Genomic DNA, 19,589 nt, shown 5'->3' with positions numbered 1-19,589 from the left:
GTAAAACATCTGCGTAAATGGGACGTTATTGAATGTGACATTGAAAATTGTTTTTCAGATTTCTAAGTTTTGACCTGACAAGAGCAGTAACCAAAATGAAATTAAAATAATGAAATATGATAAGCAATATAAACGAGTTTAATCTCAAAACAGTTTTCCTTGACCATTAAACTGTGTCAGCATTGCCAGTTCCTAAATGTTGATACTACGTTCCAACTATTTATTAGACAGGCTACCCATTGTATGCCCAGTTTCCCTGTTGAGTGTCATGCTGAGTGATGGGGTGCACATTCACATTCTTTCTAGTGTGGGTATACTACCATTTGACATTCCATTGACGTCCAGGGGATTTGGTGATAATCCAACGTTAATGGCTTATCTTTAATGTGTTTGAACAGCTGTGTTATCTGACTGTATTGTACTTATGACACAGTATAAATTTTGTGCGTGATTCTTGTGTGGTATGATCACTTCCACAAACACATTTGTTAAAAGAAAACAAAAGGAAGTGAGCTGATCATTTCTTTGTGCTTTTGCTGGAAAGTTTGTTATTTCCTGTCCCTCAGCTTATGTAGCATTTTCTAACTGTTTCAGGAATCTTCACCTTCAGATGATATTCCATGGCCTAGCACTCAGGATAGTGGGAAAATGGAGGATGAGGAATGTGAGGAGGATATGGAGGATGCAATGAGCGAGGGCGATGGTGAGGTGAGTTATGTTCCGTGTGACCTGTCCACTGCTGGTGTGTTGGTGGCAGCCATGCGAGACTAGTAAGGTCAAATTGCTGCCTGTGGAGTGTTAGATTTGCTTGTGAATGTTATGGACATAAGTGATTTGGTGGGGAGGAAAAGATGTTACAGCCATTGCTGTTTAGTTCTGATATTGATGTGTACAGAGTGTCTAGAAAGGACAACTTTTCTCACAGGAGGTAGTGCTGGGCATAACTATAAAAACAGTTCTGTTAACAGGTGTGCAAAAGCAGAAACTTGTGTAGATATGGGCCGTCTCACTCCTGCTGAGAAAGCCAGTACTTAGTGGTGTAGGAAATCCTCCAGTTGACGTACAGTGCTCATTCTGTATTGATTGTGTTTGTCTCTGTACTTAATGCTGTTATCAGACAATCCATTCTATATTAGTCAGTTTGATGTTATGCTGGCATCAGAACAGTATTACTGATCCTGAGAAGTGCGAACAAGATAAAGAGTGACATGGAATCCTATTGTTGCATGGCAGACATGATACCGTATGTACTCGAATCTAAGCCGCACTATTTTTCTGGTTTTTACTATCCAAAAAACCCACCTACTTTGCACTCGATTCTAAGCCACAGGCGAAGTTCTGAAAAATGTTGGTAGGTGTCGCCACAACTGACTTCTGCCGTCAAATATATGTCGCGCTACACAGGTATGCTTTGCGGGCACAAAGATAAATACCGGCGCCAAAACCTCTGCGTCAGTAAATAAATTTAAAGGTAGAATAATGTAAACATTATGCCTTGTATTCTTTCATGTTTGCTGCTATTTCATTTAAATCCTGTCTGCCTAATAAACTACGAAACTAGAGTGAGACAACATCTTCTATCATACGCAGTCTATTATTTGGATCTTGTTGATCATTATCAAAGAAAGCAGCAGTTTAAGTAACAACAAATAGCAGACTCTCACCATTGTTTCGCTTATGAGACAATTCCTCTCTTTTTTTTTTTTCCTTTTTTTTTTTTAATTGTAAGCCACGGTAGCGTGCACAAAAGCAAGCCTTGCCGCAAGCGGCGACAGGTCGTAAACACGCATTATCAGAATGTAACAAACAATGCATGACACAGTACAATATTGCATTTTCAGCTTAGAGTGACAAACACCTATAACAAAGAGAACGGCACTTATCAGATTAAAGCAAAATAAGCAATCGATTCAAATCAGACGAAGCACGCGAAAAAGGAAGGGTACCCGTATAAATATGGACGGAGCGCCTGACACAAAGCAATGGCTACCTGGTAAAGCTTAACTGTTAAGCTTACGACTTGAACCAAACTACTGTAGCTGTATCTTCATCCATTTGACCTCTATTGTGTTTCTCATTACAATGGACCAACTGTTTTTCGATTTGGAGGGGCGGTCTAAAACTTTTCTCTCCCCTTGAATTTCGAGTCTCAAATTTCAGGAGCGGCTTAGATTCGGGAAATTTTTTTCCTTGATTTTGAGTCTCATTTTTTGGGTGCGGCTTAGATTCGAGTGCGGCTTAGATTCGAGTAAGTACGGTATTCTGCTGCAGTTTAACCAGTGGCATTAATTGACAAGCAGTTGGTACACAGAGTGAACATCATACTTGGTGCCCTATTCTGTTTACAAAATGTTCAGCAGACTTCCAGAAATGGGTGCATTCACAATAAGAATGAGGGACTGTAGTAGACCTCACACAGTTTGCACACCCTTTATGGAGCATTGCAACGACTGATTTTTGTAGGATAAGTATGCAAAAATTGGAGCTACTGAACACATAAATGACACTTTCACATGGTCAGTGCTTTGCAAGTGCAACTTGCATTTTATTTAATGTTGAGACAAGATTCACACCGAGATGATAAATAAGCACAATAACCACATGTGAATAGAAGAAAATTATCAAGCAATCGTGGAAGCAAGGGATCAAGTTCACTTTAGTGTCAGTATGTGGTCAGGAATTGTAGGTGACAGACTCATGGCACCATAAACTTTACCAGACAAATTACAAATGAACAGGTGCTGCCTACAACCAATTTGTGTGTGCCGAATATCCATGCTATTGGATAATGCTATTTATACTGTAGATAAGAATAACTATTTCTCTTTTATGACTGAGTTTCCATTATTTTTCCAACAAAACACATTTCACCTAGTTGTAGCAGGCACATTCAGTGATTTACAAACAAAAAGAAAAGGTACTTATTTAACACAATTTATTGCCTGCTGTTGTCTCTACTATTATCTTCATCTGTTTGCTGTTGTATTAGAACTTCTTGACTCGAACCTGATTGATAAGTTTTAAATCAATTGCATTTCACAACTGTGCTGTTGACTGCATTTAACCTTGCTGTTGCAGCTACAGATAGGCATAAAATACCTGTGGTTTACAGCCCCTGCACACCACAGGCCTCAATATGGTATTGAGTGCAGCGTGAGCAGTAACAAGAAATTTGACTTACACTGAATGAGTGTATATGATGGATGACAAGTCAAGAGGCAGCCACAGCAACAGGCTATTGCTCTGTTTAAAATTTCAAAATTTCATGGAACACGGGAGAATATAGTATTAAATCTTCCCACTGACTTACACAGTCAGCAACGTCATTGCATTTGAATTAACTTGTGGGAAGGATTCTTATGTGGTATATATTCCGTGATGTTCCTCCTTTTCTCTTCTTGGTGTATGCAGAACAGTAAATTAATTGTACTAATATACACTCCTGGAAATGGAAAAAAGAACACATTGACACCGATGTGTCAGACCCACCATACTTGCTCCGGACACTGCGAGAGGGCTGTACAAGCAATGATCACACGCACGGCACAGCGGACACACCAGGAACCGCGGTGTTGGCCGTCGAATGGCGCTAGCTGCGCAGCATTTGTGCACCACCGCCGTCAGTGTCAGCCAGTTTGCCGTGGGATACGGAGCTCCATCGCAGTCTTTAACACTGGTAGCATGCCGCGACAGCGTGGACGTGAACCGTATGTGCAGTTGACGGACTTTGAGCGAGGGCGTATAGTGGGCATGCGGGAGGCCGGGTGGACGTACCGCCGAATTGCTCAACACGTGGGGCGTGAGGTCTCCACAGTACATCGATGTTGTCGCCAGTGGTCGGCGGAAGGTGCACGTGCCCGTCGACCTGGGACCGGACCGCAGCGACGCACGGATGCACGCCAAGACCGTAGGATCCTACACAGTGCCGTAGGGGACCGCACCGCCACTTCCCAGCAAAAGTAGGGACACTGTTGCTCCTGGGGTATCGGCGAGGACCATTCGCAACCGTCTCCATGAAGCTGGGCTACGGTCCCGCACACCGTTAGGCCGTCTTCCGCTCACACCCCAACATCGTGCAGCCCGCCTCCAGTGGTGTCGCGACAGGCGTGAATGGAGGGACGAATGGAGACGTGTCGTCTTCAGCGATGAGAGTCGCTTCTGCCTTGGTGCCAATGATGGTCGTATGCGTGTTTGGCGCCGTGCAGGTGAGCGCCACAATCAGGACTGCATACGACCGAGGCACACAGGGCCAACACCCGGCATCATGGTGTGGGGAGCGATCTCCTACACTGGCCGTACACCACTGGTGATCGTCGAGGGCACACTGAATAGTGCACGGTACATCCAAACCGTCATCGAACCCATCGTTCTACCATTCCTAGACCGGCAAGGGAACTTGCTGTTCCAACAGGACAATGCACGTCCGCATGTATCCCGTGCCACCCAACGTGCTCTAGAAGGTGTACGTCAACTACCCTGGCCATCAAGATCTCCGGATCTGTCCCCCATTGAGCATGTTTGGGACTGGATGAAGCGTCGTCTCACGCGGTCTGCACGTCCAGCACGAACGCTGGTCCAACTGAGGCGCCAGGTGGAAATGGCATGGCAAGCCGTTCCACAGGACTACATCCAGCATCTCTACGATCGTCTCCATGGGAGAATAGCAGCCTGCATTGCTGCGAAAGGTGGATATACACTGTACTAGTGCCGACATTCTGCATGCTCTGATGTCTGTGTCTATGTGCCTGTGGTTCTGTCAGTGTGATCATGTGATGTATCTGACCCCAGGAATGTGTCAATAAAGTTTCCCCTTCCTGGGACAATGAATTCACGGTGTTCTTATTTCAATTTCCGGGAGTGTAGATAATGGATGATGAGTTGTGCCATCTGGGATTATTTTATTTCACAATCCGATAAGGCTTCTTTTATCTAATAAATAATTTCCTCCATTGTTGTATTCATGTCATTTAACTGTAATGTTAATACCAGATATTTTATGATGTGTGAAATTGAAGGATGTATACAATTCAGTTCTTGACAACAAATAGACTTACTTTGCTAGTTTTGTACAAGCAAAATAATATTTCTAAAGACTGAACAAGCAGTGGAAGAGTCTATATCGAACTGTTGCTGGTAATATAGTATTCTTGAACACTAATAATGCCCAAGATTTGTGCCTAAAATTTGATTTTTTATTCCCATGACATCTATTTGTTTCTTTTTCTGTTGTTTCTTTTTCTGAAAAATTGTCTGCTGAAATTTACACTTGGCATGCAAGTGACAGTTCAGATGCTTCCTGATGACTGCATATATTTATGTTGTTTGCTTAATGTTTTTATTTCAGAATTTTTAATTATGATCGAATATATTTCATTTGAATGTCATAATTTTCAGCATTCACTGTTAGCTTTATTTCCAGTCACTCACTGTGACTGTAATTACGATGACAGGGTTATTTCAAAATGGAAGATTTTTGTGTAACTACGTGCCAAAAAAATTAACCATTCTATCACATATATGAACCATGGACCTTGCTGTTGGTGGGGAGGCTTGCGTGCCTCAGCGATACAGATAGCTGTACCGTAGGTGCGACCACAGCGGAGTGGTATCTGTTGAGAGGCCAGACAAATGTGTGGTTCCTGAAGAGGGGCAGCAGCCTTTTCAGTAATTGCAGGGGCATCAGTCTGGATGCTTGACTGATCTGGCCTTGTAACACTAACCAAAACGGCCTTGCTGTGCTGGTACTGCGAATGGCTGAAAGCAAGGGGAAACTACAGCCGTAATTTTTCCCAAGGGCATGTAGCTTTACTGTATGGTTAAATGATGATGGCTTCCTCTTGGGTAAAATATTCCGGAGATAAAATAGTTCCCCATTCGCCGGGCAGGGACTACTCAGGAGGACGTTGTTATCAGGAGAAAGAAAACTGATGTTCTACGGGTCGGAACGTGGAATGTCAGATCGCTTAATCAGGCAGGTAGGTTAGAACATTTAAAAAGGGAAATGGATTGGTTAAAGTTAGATTTAGTGGGAATTAGTGAAGTTCGGTGGCAGGTGGAACAAGACTTCTGGTCAGGTGAATACAGGGTTATAAATACAATATCAAATAGGGGTAATGCAGGAGTAGGTTTAATAATGAATAAAAAATTAGGAGTGCGGTTGAGCTACTACAAACATGAACGCATTATTGTGGCCAAGATAGATATGGAACCCACACCTACCACAGTAGTACAAGTTTGTATGCCAACTAGCTCCACAAGATGACAAAGAGATTGATGAAATGTATGATCAGATGAGAGAAATTATTCAGATAGTGAAGGGAAACGAAAATTTAATAGTCATGGGTGCCTGGAATTCGATAGTAGCAAAAGGAAGAGGACGACACGTAGTAGGTGAATATGGATTGGGACTAAGAAATGAAAGAGGAAGCTGCCTGGTAGAATTTTGTGAAGAGCATAACTTAATCATAGCTAAGACTTGGTTCAAGAATCATGAAAGAAGGTTGTGCACATGGAAGAAGCCTGGAGATACTGGAAGGTCTCAGATCAATTATATAATGGTAAGACAGAGATTTAGGAACCAGGTTTTAAATTGTAAGACATTTCCAGGGGCAGATGTGGACTCTGACCACAATCTATTGGTTATGAACTGTAGATTATAACTGAAGAAACTGCAAAAAGGTGGGAATTTAAAGAGACGGGACCTGGATAAACTGACAGAACCAGAGGTTGTACAGAGTTTCAGGGAGAGCATTAGGGGACAATTGACAAGAACGGGGGAAAGAAATACAGTAGAAGAAGAATGGGTAGCTTTGTGAGATGAAATAGTGAAGGCAGCAGAGGATCAAGTAGGTAAAAAAGACGAGGGCTAATAGAAATCCTTGAGTAACAGAAGAGATATTGAATTTAATTGATGAAAGGAGAAAATACAAAAATGCAGTAAATGAAGCAGGCAAAAAGGAATACAAACGTCTCAAAAATGAGATCGACAGGAAGTGCAAAATGGCTAAGCAGGGATGGCCAGAGGACAAATGTAATGATGTAGAGGCATATATCACTAAGGGTAAGATAGATACCGCCTACAGGAAAATTAGAGAGACCTTTGGAGAAAAGAGAACCACTTGCATGAATATCAAGAGCTCAGATGGAAATACAGTTCTGAGCAAAGAAGGGAAAGCTGAAAGGTGGAACGAGTATTTAGATGGTCTATACAAGGGAGATGTTCTAGAGGACAATATTATGGACATGGAAGAGGATGTAGATGAAGATGGAATGGGAGATATGATACTGCGTGAAGAGTTTGACAGAGCACTGAAAGACCTAAGTCGAAACAAGGCCCCGGGAGCAGACAACATTTCATTAGAACTACTGACAGCCTTGGGAGAGCCAGCCCTCACACAACTCTACCATCTGGTGAGCAAGATGTATGAGACAGGCGAAATACCCTCAGACTTCAAGAATAATATAATAATTCCAATCCCAAAGAAAGCAGGTGTTGACAGATATGAGAAATACCGAACTATCAGTTTAATAACCCATGGGTGCAAAATACTAACATGAATTCTTTACAGACGAATGGAAAAACTGATAGATGCCAACCTCGGGGAAGATCAGTTTGGATTCCGTAGAAATGTTGGAACATGTGAGGCAATACTGACCCTATGACTTATCTTAGAAAATAGATTAAGGAAAGGCAAACCTACATTTCTAGCATTTGTAGACTTATAGAAAGCTTTTGACAATGTTGACTGGAATACTCTCTTTCAAATTCTAAAGGAGGCAGGGGTAAAATACAGGGAGTGAAAGGCTATTTACAATTTTTACAGAAACCAGATGGCAGTTATAAGAGTTGAGGGGCATGAAAGGGAAGCAGTCGTTGTGAAGGGAGTGAGACAGGGTTGTAGCCTCTCCTTGATGTTATTCAATCTGTATATTGAGCAAGCAATAAAGGAAACAAAAGAAAAATTCAGAGTAGGAATTAAAATCCATGGAGAAGAAATAAAAACTTTGAGACAGCAAAGGACCTGGAAGAGCAGCTGAACGGAATCGACAGTATCTTGATAGGAGGATATAAGATGAACATCAACAAAAGCAAAATGAGAATAATGGAATGTAGTCGAACTAAATCGGGTGATGCTGGGGGAATTAGATTTGGAAATGAGACACTTAAAGTAGTAAATGAGTTTTGCTATGATGGTCAAAGTAGAGAGGATATAAAATGTAGACTGGCAATGGCAAGGAAAGAATTTCTGAGGAAGAGAAATTTGTTAACATCGAGTGTAGATTTAAGTGTCAAGAAGTCGTTTCTGAAAGTATTTGTATGGAGTGTAGCCATGTATGGAAGTGAAACATGGGAGATAAATAGTTTAGACAATAAGAGAATAGAAGCTTTCGAAATGTGATGCTACAGAAGAATGCTGAAGATTAGATGGGTAGATCACATAACCAATGAATAGGTAGTGAATAGAATTGGGGAGAAGAGAAATTTGTGGCACAACTTGACTAGAAGAAGAGATCGGTTGGTAGGACATATTCTGAGGCATCAAGGGATCGCCAATTTAGTGTTGGAGGGCGGGCAGAGTGGAGGGTAAAAATCGTGGAGGGAGACCAAGAGATGAATACACTAAACAGATTCAAGGATGTAGGCTTCAGTAGGTACTGGGAGACGAAGAAGCTTGTACAGGATAGAGTAGCATGGAGAGCTGCATCAAACCAGTCTCTGGACAGAAGACCACAACAGCAACATCACATATATAAATATTCATGGAGAGATTCACATAATGCAGACATTCAGAGAAAAAAGTGTTGTCCTACAAAATGTATTATGTGAGTCTGAACTCAGTACAAGTAGAAATAATATTTTATTTGATTAATAGCAAGTACCCAGTATATGTTCCAGTGCCACTCACAGGAAGAAAGTGTTTGTGCCTAAATTCTGTTATTCTAGTGCTTTTGGGTACATGGTATTCTTTGTTTTTCCATCTGTTGCATACACAAATAAATCAAAATGTTTACCAATGTGTCAGCAGATCACATTCAGCTGTCCATATGAGAAACATGCATTTGCCAAATTTGGTCCACACACTTCTAGCAGTTGTTCCTGTGCTTTGTTGACAGTCATTACAAATGTAAGTCTTAATGGAAACTGCAAACTTCTGAAGACGAATGTCTCTAAGCCATCACATTGAACCTTTAATTTTTCTAATAGGTTAGCATTACTGCTATCAAATTTAACCGTAAAATAAGTTTTTAATTCGTCACACAGAGCTTTTAAATCTGCCGGTAAATCTGCTTTTCATTCAGAATTTAACTCCTCACCATGAGCCTTCATATCCACCTTTAAGTCTGTAGTTATTTGCACACTAAAGAAGCAAACAAATCCTTTAATTTCTCCTCCGTGCTTTTTGTTAAGTTACCACTGTTGTAAAGTATTTATGATGATATGTTTATAAGTAATCTTCTCCCACCAGTAACTGTTTAAAGAGTGGGTGACTTTGTTACAGACTTTCTTGAAAAACAAAATCAATTTCAGCTGTGCAAAACACACGCCATCACAGAAGGAAATTAACAAATAACAATAACTTGGCTTCAATGCAGCTCATCAAACTCAGTTGCACAGCCCGTCGTGTTGTGATATTAGCTGGGACCACATCACAGCAACTCAGTGAGGTTGGATGGTCGTAGGTTGTCTACATGTACAGCGATACTCCCCAGACCACCTTCCGGCAAGTAGCAGAGGCTACCTTGTACCAATACTAGTAATTTCCTTTCCTATGCTGCTTGCAAATAGAATGAGAGAAAAATGACAGTCTATATGCCTCAGTATGAGCCCTAATTTCTTGTATCTTATTTTCGTAATTATTATGCACAGTGTATGGTGGAGGCAACAGAATAATTCGGCAATCAGCTTCAAACACTGGTTCTATAAATTTTCTCACTAGTGACCCATGAAAAGAATATCGCCTTCCCTCCAGGGATTTCTATTTGAATTCCCAAGGCATCTCTATTGTTTGAACCTACCAGTAACATACCTAGCAGCCCACCTCTGAATTGCCTTGATGTGTTCTCTTAATCCAGCCTGGTACAGGTGCCAAACACTTGAGCAGTATTCAAAAATAGCTCACACTAATGTCCTTTATGCAGTCTCCTTTACAGATGAACCACACTTTCCTAGAAGTCTCCTAATAAACTGAAGTCAACCACTCACATTTTCTGTCACAATACTCACGTGCTCCTATTTCGTATCGCTTTGCAGTGTTACATCCAGATATTTAAATGATGTGACTGTGTCAAGCAGTACACTACTAATGCTATATCCAAACATTGTGGGTTTGGTTTTTCCTATTCATCTCTATTAATGTACATTCTTCTACATTTAGGGCCAACCGCTATTCACTACACCAACTAAAAATTTTGTCTAAGTCATCTTGTGTCCTCCTACAGTCACTCAACTTTGACACCTTACTGTACATCACAGTGCCATTAGCAAACAACCACAGATTGCTTCCCACCCTGTTCGCCAAATCATTTATATATATAGAGAGTATTACTCGTCCTATCACATTTCCCTAAGGCACTCATGACGATACCCTTGCCTCTGATGAACATTCGCCATCAAGGACAACATACTGGGTTTTATAACATAAGAAGTGTTCGAGCCACTCACGTATCTGTGAACCTATTCCATATGCTCGTGCTTCTTTGTCAGCCTGCAGTGGAGCACTGTGTCAGACGCTTTGTGGCAATCTAGAAATATGGAATCTGCCTGTTGCCCTTCATCTAAAGTTCGCAGTATGTTGTGAGAAAATGGCGAGCTGAGTTTCACATGAATGATGCTTTCTAAAACCATGCTGATTTGTAGACATAAGCTTCTCAGTCTCAAGCAAATTTAGTAATTTGAACAGAGAATATGTTCAACTGTTAAGTGGCTACTGCATAGCAGCTGCATAGTCGATGAATACTGTTGTTGCACTCAATAGTTGTTGATCACCACTCTTCCATCTCATGATGTGACTTTTGCCGGTTACTGTGACCATTACTTACTGGCAAAATTATTCCTTTTTAATGTTTAATGTTCAGTGAACATGTTGTTAGCTATGCATTTTTCCTTGACTTTTGTCAGTTGTCAAGGACAACAGTAACAACTTTCCACTCGATCTCAGATTAAAATTTAAACAATGGAAAATCCAGGATAGAATGTAACAATATCATGAGAAGCAAAGTTGCTACTCACCATATAGCAGAGATTCCGAGTCTCAGATAGCCACAACGAAAAGACTTTCACATTTAAAGCTGTCAACAGTAGATGTGCACATGGACCCCCCCCCCCCCCCCCCACACACACACACACACACACACACATGACTGCAGTCACACACTCTCATGCAAACGCAACTCAAACACGTGACTGCAGTCATATGTGTGAGTTGTGTTTACGTGTGCGTGTGTGCGTCTATTGTTGATGAAAGCCAATAGCCGAAAGCTTAAATTGTGAGGGTCTTTTTGTTGTGCCCATTTGTGTCTCAGCATCTCTGCTATATGGTGAGTAGCTGCTTTCCTTCTCATAATATTGTACGATTAAAATTTTTATTTCTTCTTGATTAATACCCATGTTTTAGTCAGTATTAACATTCTTTATCAGTTTGATCCAGTTTTTATGGGTACTTTCACCAGGGTGTCAGAATCCAGTGTTCCCGTATATATGTGAGAACTGATTTTTGAGTTTGTTGACTCGCAGTTATCAATCTATGCACGTGAAATATGTTTATGTAAGACAATTATGCTGCTGGTCTTCAAACTTTGTCACCATTGCACTCTTAAGTGTGCTGGAAGTTAAATGTTTCAGCTCTCGGAAATAAATATGAAGAGTCCTTCTGCAATGATTTCTTACATTGTTTCACAAAATACAGACACTTCTTTTATCAACAACTTTACAATGTAGATAACAAGACTGTGTCTGTCGTTTTAGCAACTTGAAACTTTACAATAGAATTAATACACATTTCAAAATTGACCTTTTGTTTGCGTGTATAGATTTTTTCCTATTGTCATCTGTGGCCAGTGTTCCAGTGCTTATGCACTAGTACGACATGGGGTGGTGATACATGGATTGTGCGCAAATGACCCCATTGGCACTGCCACTTGCATAGTTAATGATACATCAAGTGGGCACAGGTGCCCCTGCAGATACTGCTACTTGCATAGTTAATGCCATCGTTGTTACAGCTTGAAGACATGCGTCACCCCTCCAGATTACTTGCCATGTACAAATACACACAAAAAATTGTGCACAGCAGTTGCACTCTCCTATTTATTAGATAATTAGCTGCATACTTGGTAGTGCCCAGATATGCATTTATTCTAATTCTATTAGTCCATCTCCTCCTTTCCCATCTCTCTGCCTGTCTCCTCCACCCCTTTCCATCCAACTCTTTCTCCTCCTCTCTGTTCCCCTCTTTCACTCTTACACTCTTACCTATCTCCCCCTCCCCCTCTCTCTGTCCATCTTTTATCTCTTTTCTCTGTCCAATTCCTCTTCCTCAGCTCCCTCTCCATCTCATCCTCCACCCTCTCTGTATCCATCTCCTCCCTCCCCCAAATCTGTATCAGCATCGTCAATCTCTTCCTCCTCTCATTCTCTGTCCATGTATCAACCCTATTCCCTCCCCCCCCCCCCCCCCCCCATTCTCCCCTGCGTAGGAGGTATGTACCAAATTTGATTGAAATCAGTCTAGAGGTTTTGGGAATAGATTTTTACTCATTACTTTCCCCACAAACCTACATCACATATATTGCACATATGTCTATCATATTTCACACATATCTGTACACATATTTTACCTGTATCTCTAGCACACTTTGCTCTGCATCTTCATTTCCATGCAGCCCAGTGTCGTATTTTGTAGGTACTTTCAGTAATGTAATTCAATACTGTCTGTGAAATGTGTTGTGAATAGCATTAGTTGCAAAAAAGAAATAAATGCAGCAGATTTTCACACATTTCAGTGTTTATGACCTAATATCGCTTGAATTATCTGTCCGAGAATGATATAATTTTGTGAGTAGAATCAGTGGTATATGTTAATACTGTCTGCAAAATGTGTCACCAATACATTTAGTAGTAAAGAAGTAATAAATTAAAATGTTGTGCCTGATGTGGCTGTTTTACTGAATGAAAAGTGAAAATGTACTAGGTGCACAATTTTGCTTCCACTGTTTGCCAATAGGTGGCGACAATGGTAAGTAGCGGTCGAATGAAATAGATCGCAGACATCAGGCAATTAGCTTGGACCTCAGTCAACATAACCTTATTCAAACATTAGTCGATTTGTGTCTGCATCATAAGTGGTTTCAACACTTCAAGAACGATGGTTTTAACATCGTAGACCGGCATAGTGGTGGAAGAGAGAATGTTTCCAAAGATGCAGAATTGGAGACATTGCATCAAACTCAAGAAGAATTGGCATGATTAGTGGGAGTGACACAGCAAGCCATTTCAAAATGTCTCAAGGCTATGGGCATGATTCAGAAAGAAGAAACTTGGGTTCCATGTGAGCTGAAACCAAGAGATGTTGAATGGCGTTTGTGTGTTTGTGAACAGTTGCTTCAAAGGCAAAAACGGAAGGGATTTATGCATTGTATTGTGACCGGGGTCAAAAAAAGGGTTCATTGCAATAACCTATATGCAAAAAAATCATGGGGATATCCCGGCCGTGCTTCCACGTCAACGGCCAAACCGAATATTCATGGCTCCAAGATCATGCTCTGCATTTGGTGGGACCAGCTTGGCGTTGTGTACTATGAGGTGTTAAAACCAAGTGACACAATCACAGGTGCTCACTATCGAAAGCAATTAATGCATTTGAGCTGAGGATTAAAAGACGAATGCCCGCAGTACAGCGAGACACACCATAAAGTGATTTTGCAGCATGACAATGTTTGACCGCACATTGCAAAAGAGGTCAAAACATACTTGGAAATGTTAAAATGGGGTGTCTTACCCCACCCTACCTCGTACATATGGACATTGCTCCCTCTGACTATCACCTGTTTAGATCAATAGCACATGGCCTGGCTGACCAACACTTCCGATCTCATGAGGAAGTCACAAATTGGATCAATTCGTGGATCGCTTTAAAAGATGAACAATTTTTTTGATGCAGGATTTGTACACTGCCCGAAAGGTGGGAGAAAGTAGTGGCCAGTGATGGAAAATATTTTGAATGATACATGTGTAACCAATTTGTTTTATTAAAGCCTCAAATGTTGGGGAAAAATGGCAGAAGCAAAGTTGTTCATCTTTTAGTAATCAATAAGCTTTTTCCTTACATTGTTTTGTGGGGGTTGTGAGAATCAAAAAATTTCATAAAGGTTTGAATTTATGTTTAAAGTTTGTTGGATGTCACTAAGTGCTGTCATTGGTGAAGAAAGTCTGGATATTTGCACATTGTGACCTACACTTCTTTTTTCACTCCAAGCCCCACCCCTTTGATAGGTATGTGGTTCTTACCCCACAACAATTCTTTCCCATTAGGAAGCGATATGTGTGGCAGGTTTGATTGAACTGGTCCACATACATGGCACATATATACATCCATTTTTATTATATGTATGGATTACATCGTTTTAGAGTCTGTGAGCATCTTCCTTAGTCCAGGTAGGCATCAGGCTACACAGCAATCACCTGGAGCGATATGTGACACCACAATAGGTGTAACAGTTTTGAATGTTAAACCATGCAGCGGCATTCCTATTGGATTAAGTACAATCAAGAATTCAGTTGGATAATTGACAACTTTGGCTGGATTTATTACAGTATTGATGTACTGATATTGCCATTTGTCCTGGTATTTCATTTTGAGTGCTGAATCTGATGACATTGAGATCATTGGTCCTGCTTGCCAAATAGCACATGCGCTGAGCAACTGATTATTTTTGTAATTCTATGCAATATTTAGGGAAACATTTGTGAAACAATTCATCTGTGGTTGTTGTAATTTTACAGATGTCTGTTGGCAGTGCAATACCTCAGTTGCTGCCTTACGAATACCAATTATCAACAATTATTTAATTGTTTTGCAAAATGTTCATTGATTGCATCATGGTCTAGTTGTACATGCATATTGGTTTTCAGAGTCAGTTTGTGTACCATAGAAATGATGATTTGAGACACACATTAAGCTCATCAGCAGTTGTTGAATGCTTATAGCTAGCAGCATATCCTGAAAATCACCAGACAGTAAAATGAGTGCACCACCAAATAGCTGTTCTTTTCAACTCAAATCTTTGAGTTTATTATGAAGCACTTCCAATGCTTTTTTTTGTGCGACATAGTACATTCATCCCATATAAAGATTTCAGTGATTGGATTACCTTATCCAGTTCAGAATTTTTGTTGATATTGCATGTTGATATATCAGGCATTTGCTGGGTGTGCTGTTTGGCCACCATCAAAGAGTTTTTGTAACTTCAAATGATATGATTGCTAGTGCAATATTTTTTCCGGGATTGTATGGTTCCCAGAATAAATGAAATAAGAAAAGTTTTGCCTGTGCCTCTGAGTGCGTCAAGGAAATTCAGTTCACTCCTTTGCTTGTAATTGCATTCATAATTCTGTCATATGCTAAGTGTTGTCCTGGAACCAATTTTGGAAGATTCGTTTGAACAAACGTGCCTAATCTGTCGACATCAGAGTGTGTTTGTCTCTGCAAATCACACGTGAGGAGGCACAGCCATTCCCAATTTTACCAGTGCCAAACATGTCTTCAATTGAAACAAATGCCTCATAATAAACAATTAGTATAAATTGAATATCTATATTTTGATTTGTAGCTTGTGTTATTCCCAAAGATCCTTTGGATTGGGTCAGAAGCATATTGTTGATATAATTGCAAATAAAATATGTATTTGCTGTGGTTGAGCAGTATTTGATGCATCAGCATGCGAACTGTCCAAATGTGCATCAGTCTCAAGATGTAACTCTTGCAGGCTTCACGATAAGTGCCACATACTTGACTGTCTGCTGTTCTCAGTTCTTGGAAGGATATTGGTCCATGTACATTAATTAATAGTAAATGCAAGTTAGAACATTATTCATTGTTTGAGTGAATAGTGTACACACGGACTAACACATTGGTCAAATATAAATTGGGATGTTCTGCAGCTGTTTTACCTCACTTACGATATTGGAACTTGTCAGCTGTTGCATTCCATGCTTAGTATGTTGGCACTTCAGAACAAAGTAACTCCCTAGTAAGCATATCATCTGTGCGCAATGAGAAAAATGCAGTTAATGTACTTGATCAATTTCACCAAATTGGTAATACTCAATTTTGATGTGTTCTTTGTATATTTTATAGAGTAATGGTGAATATGATACAACCCAACAAGTATCGACTTCAGCACCATTGTTTCATTTTTTTTCATCTGATGAATTTGCTGTTGTCTTTGGTTGATCATTGACAGTTGAGTGGATGTCCAGCAATAGTCTCAACAAAGAAGTCTCTTGTGTATTGTTCCGTGTATTTCATGCACGGTGGATTATTGTTTAGTAAATCACATGGACTATGAATCGTGTTTTTGGCGATGACTTCAAATAAGTGCAAAATGGTATCAACATCTGGTATTTATGCTAAGATGACTTGATCAATTTGATGTGATGTGACGTTTTTGATCAACCAAATAAAAATGTGTGCATGTGCAATTCTCTCTTTTGCCATTCAGTGGAATACATCCAACAGTGTGTCTGTCCAAAAACTTGACTTTGAAAGCCTTTAAAGATTTTAGTTTTTGTTTGAATGTAGGCACAGAAATATCATGATGATCTGACGATAATGTTGATTGACTAAAGTTTGTAACACAGTGACAATTGATTTGTTTATCAATTTTTCCCATGAAATAAATTTTAAGAAATTTGTGAGTGTGTTTGGCAATGGTGGTAGTGATCCTGCATGATTATAAATTTGTTCTTGTATTTTGACTGCTATCATTTAATTCATGCATATGATATTTATTGCCCTGAATGGTGTTATATGCAAGAACAGTTCATGATTCCTCATAATTGCCAAGAAATATTTCAATTGGCTCATGTCACCTGACACCAGTGTTGATAATGGTTCAGATAATTAACATAACTCTGGCAAATTTCACTTTCCACCTGCGCATCACATTCTTGGTGTATCATTATTAAATTTTAGGGCACTGGAATACACAAATAATGTATCCATTTTCCTAAAAAACATACTCGGACGAAGACTGTAATCATAATTAACATCGTAATCGGTGCACCATGGTGCAAATCAGCTTGCAGTGTTGTATGGATTGAACTGTGTGTATTAGAATGGTTTCCAAACTTGCTCCCACATAGCTTATCTGTTTCTGAAGCTCATGATACCTTTTTATTTTGTACTTTCTGAGACTTTAATTTATTCTAAAATGGTTAATAAAAGTCTGTGCTATGGTTTTTCATGAAGTTGTGAACTATCAAAACTAATTGCTCTTTCTTGTACATTGTCTGAATGTTCCTAATAATTTTATGTTCCTTTTTATGCTGCTGTATTCTTCAATTCTTCAATTCTTCTTCATTTTTATTAGCATGCCATATTTTTCAGGCCTTTAGTTTTTCTGTTATTCCCTTGTCACACTCCATTGTCCACCACAGGTGTTTTGTATTCTTTTCTCTGGGATTTTTTGTTTTGCTTCATGATGTAATTTCTCTTCTATTTCTTCCCCATTCCCAGAATCTAATTTTCTCATGCTTCTGTTTAACTATGTATTATCTTCTTTAAGTTTTCATTTGTATATTTAAAAATCTTTTGAGAATTTGTTATTGCATATTGTGGACCAGAAGTCTTACTTTTGTTATACAGGTGATTCATGAAGATATGCAAATATTTTATGTTATTCTGCAAGTAAACCTAAAGCAAAAAGTTCATATAAACATAGGTCTGCAAATGTTTAGTTACGGCAAATAAAAGATTTTGCCTGAAATTTAGTGACTTCACTAATATGAAGTTATTGCAAACCTGTACAGGGTTAAAGTAAAGCTTTATTAACATTTATTTTGTTGTTACTGGACTGGTGAATCTAATAAAACATGTCCCAGATGTGTATTTGCAGCAGTTTTACAGAACATCCAGAGGAAGAGAGATTATTATAAAAATAAGTTTGTTTACTTTCTGTTAAGAATTTAGGAACTTTTATGTCATTGTTGGTAACCGATAGTGAGTTGTTTCGGTCATTTAAAAACCTTGAAACGAGTGAGTTTCTGTAGTTTTGAGTGAAAGAACATAACAACAACAGTGTATTTAAGTGAAACCACATAGTAACTGTTGTAGTTTGCAGATTATTTATGAAGTAGGGATACCTTTCAAATTTACTACAGAGGAATTTTTCCAAAATTAAATTCTCTACAACATCTGTTGAAAACTTTGTGCAGTTGTCTTGAATTTAAAAAAACAAGTTGGGCCAAGTACTTAATAAATTAAAAATTTTACGAAATTACTTCTTTGATTCTCTGGATATTCTGGAAAACTACTGCAGGTACATGCCAGGGACATGTTTTATTAGATTCACCAGGTTAATAACAATAAAATAAATGGAAATCGTGCTATACTTTATCCTTGTACAGTTTTGTGATGATTTTATATTAGCGAAGTTGCTGAATTTCAGGCAAAATCTCTTATTAGCCATAACTAAACATTTGTGGACCTATCTCTGTATGAACTTTTGTCTTTAGTTTTGCTTGTAGAATGAAATATCTCCATGAATCACCGTGAATATACTGAAAGGAACACTGTAATGTCCCATGTCAACTAAATTGCTTAATGCATTTTAAATAATATGGTACAATTAGATCTTAAGAACACCTGAGGATGTAAGTGCATGGTACCAGTCTCTGAGCAACTGCAATAAAACAGCTAATGCGGCAAATTGGACTCTCATTCAGTTTTAACCAGCATTTCAACATATCAATATATTTTAATTTGTTTCAGTGTTCCTTTCATTATGCATAATTATTTTAGCTGTAGATACCCTAGTTATAGGAGTGTTTGCTTACTTTTGTTGCCAAAAATGATCGCTTTCTTTATTGAATCTTTTTTTTTTATTTTTCACTTTCATTATCCTTTTGGAATTCCACTCAGTTGTTGCAACATGATCACCTGAAATTCTCTTATCATGTTATTGGTTGATCGTGTTTTTAGGTAACTTTATGAATTTTGTTAGTGCTATTTTCATGTGAAAATTTTCACACAGATGTATGAGTCTTTTCTATTTATATTCATTTATGTGCAAACAGAATCATTGCAAATAATTTTTCCAAATACAGTTTCTTAACCAGTCTGAGCAAAAAATCTACTCATAAAATGTTTACATTTTTACATGGCACTTTAACTTTGTACCATTGTTCCCAGAACTCCTGTAGTTTCTCTGGGTTATTTTTTTGCTTGTCATTATTGGTTGGTGCATATGCATTAATTAATGTGTACCTCTTATTCCCATACTGTACTGTGAGAAGAGAAAATCTTCCTGAAGGTAGTAAAAAATTTAGCACTGAATCTGTTAATGATTTGTTAATTATGAATGTAGTGCCT

At 39.1% G+C, this 19,589-nt stretch overlaps 1 protein-coding gene across 1 annotated transcript in view; it reads left to right on the top strand.

Annotated features, from left to right (window-relative positions):
* LOC124717180 overlaps positions 1-19,589 on the top strand; it is a 128,657-nt gene that overhangs the window by 40,352 nt on the left and 68,716 nt on the right. Inside the window, exon 4 of the mRNA XM_047243957.1 lies at positions 595-708. Coding sequence (XP_047099913.1) covers positions 595-708 — 114 coding nt within the window. The remainder of the gene's footprint in view (positions 1-594; positions 709-19,589) is intronic.

The sequence above is a fragment of the Schistocerca piceifrons genome, chromosome 9 (assembly GCF_021461385.2).
Source record: "Schistocerca piceifrons isolate TAMUIC-IGC-003096 chromosome 9, iqSchPice1.1, whole genome shotgun sequence".
NCBI classification, from domain to species: domain Eukaryota; kingdom Metazoa; phylum Arthropoda; class Insecta; order Orthoptera; family Acrididae; genus Schistocerca; species Schistocerca piceifrons.
The sequence above is the reverse complement of the archived record's forward strand: the minus strand, read 5'-3'. Positions and strand labels throughout refer to the sequence as shown.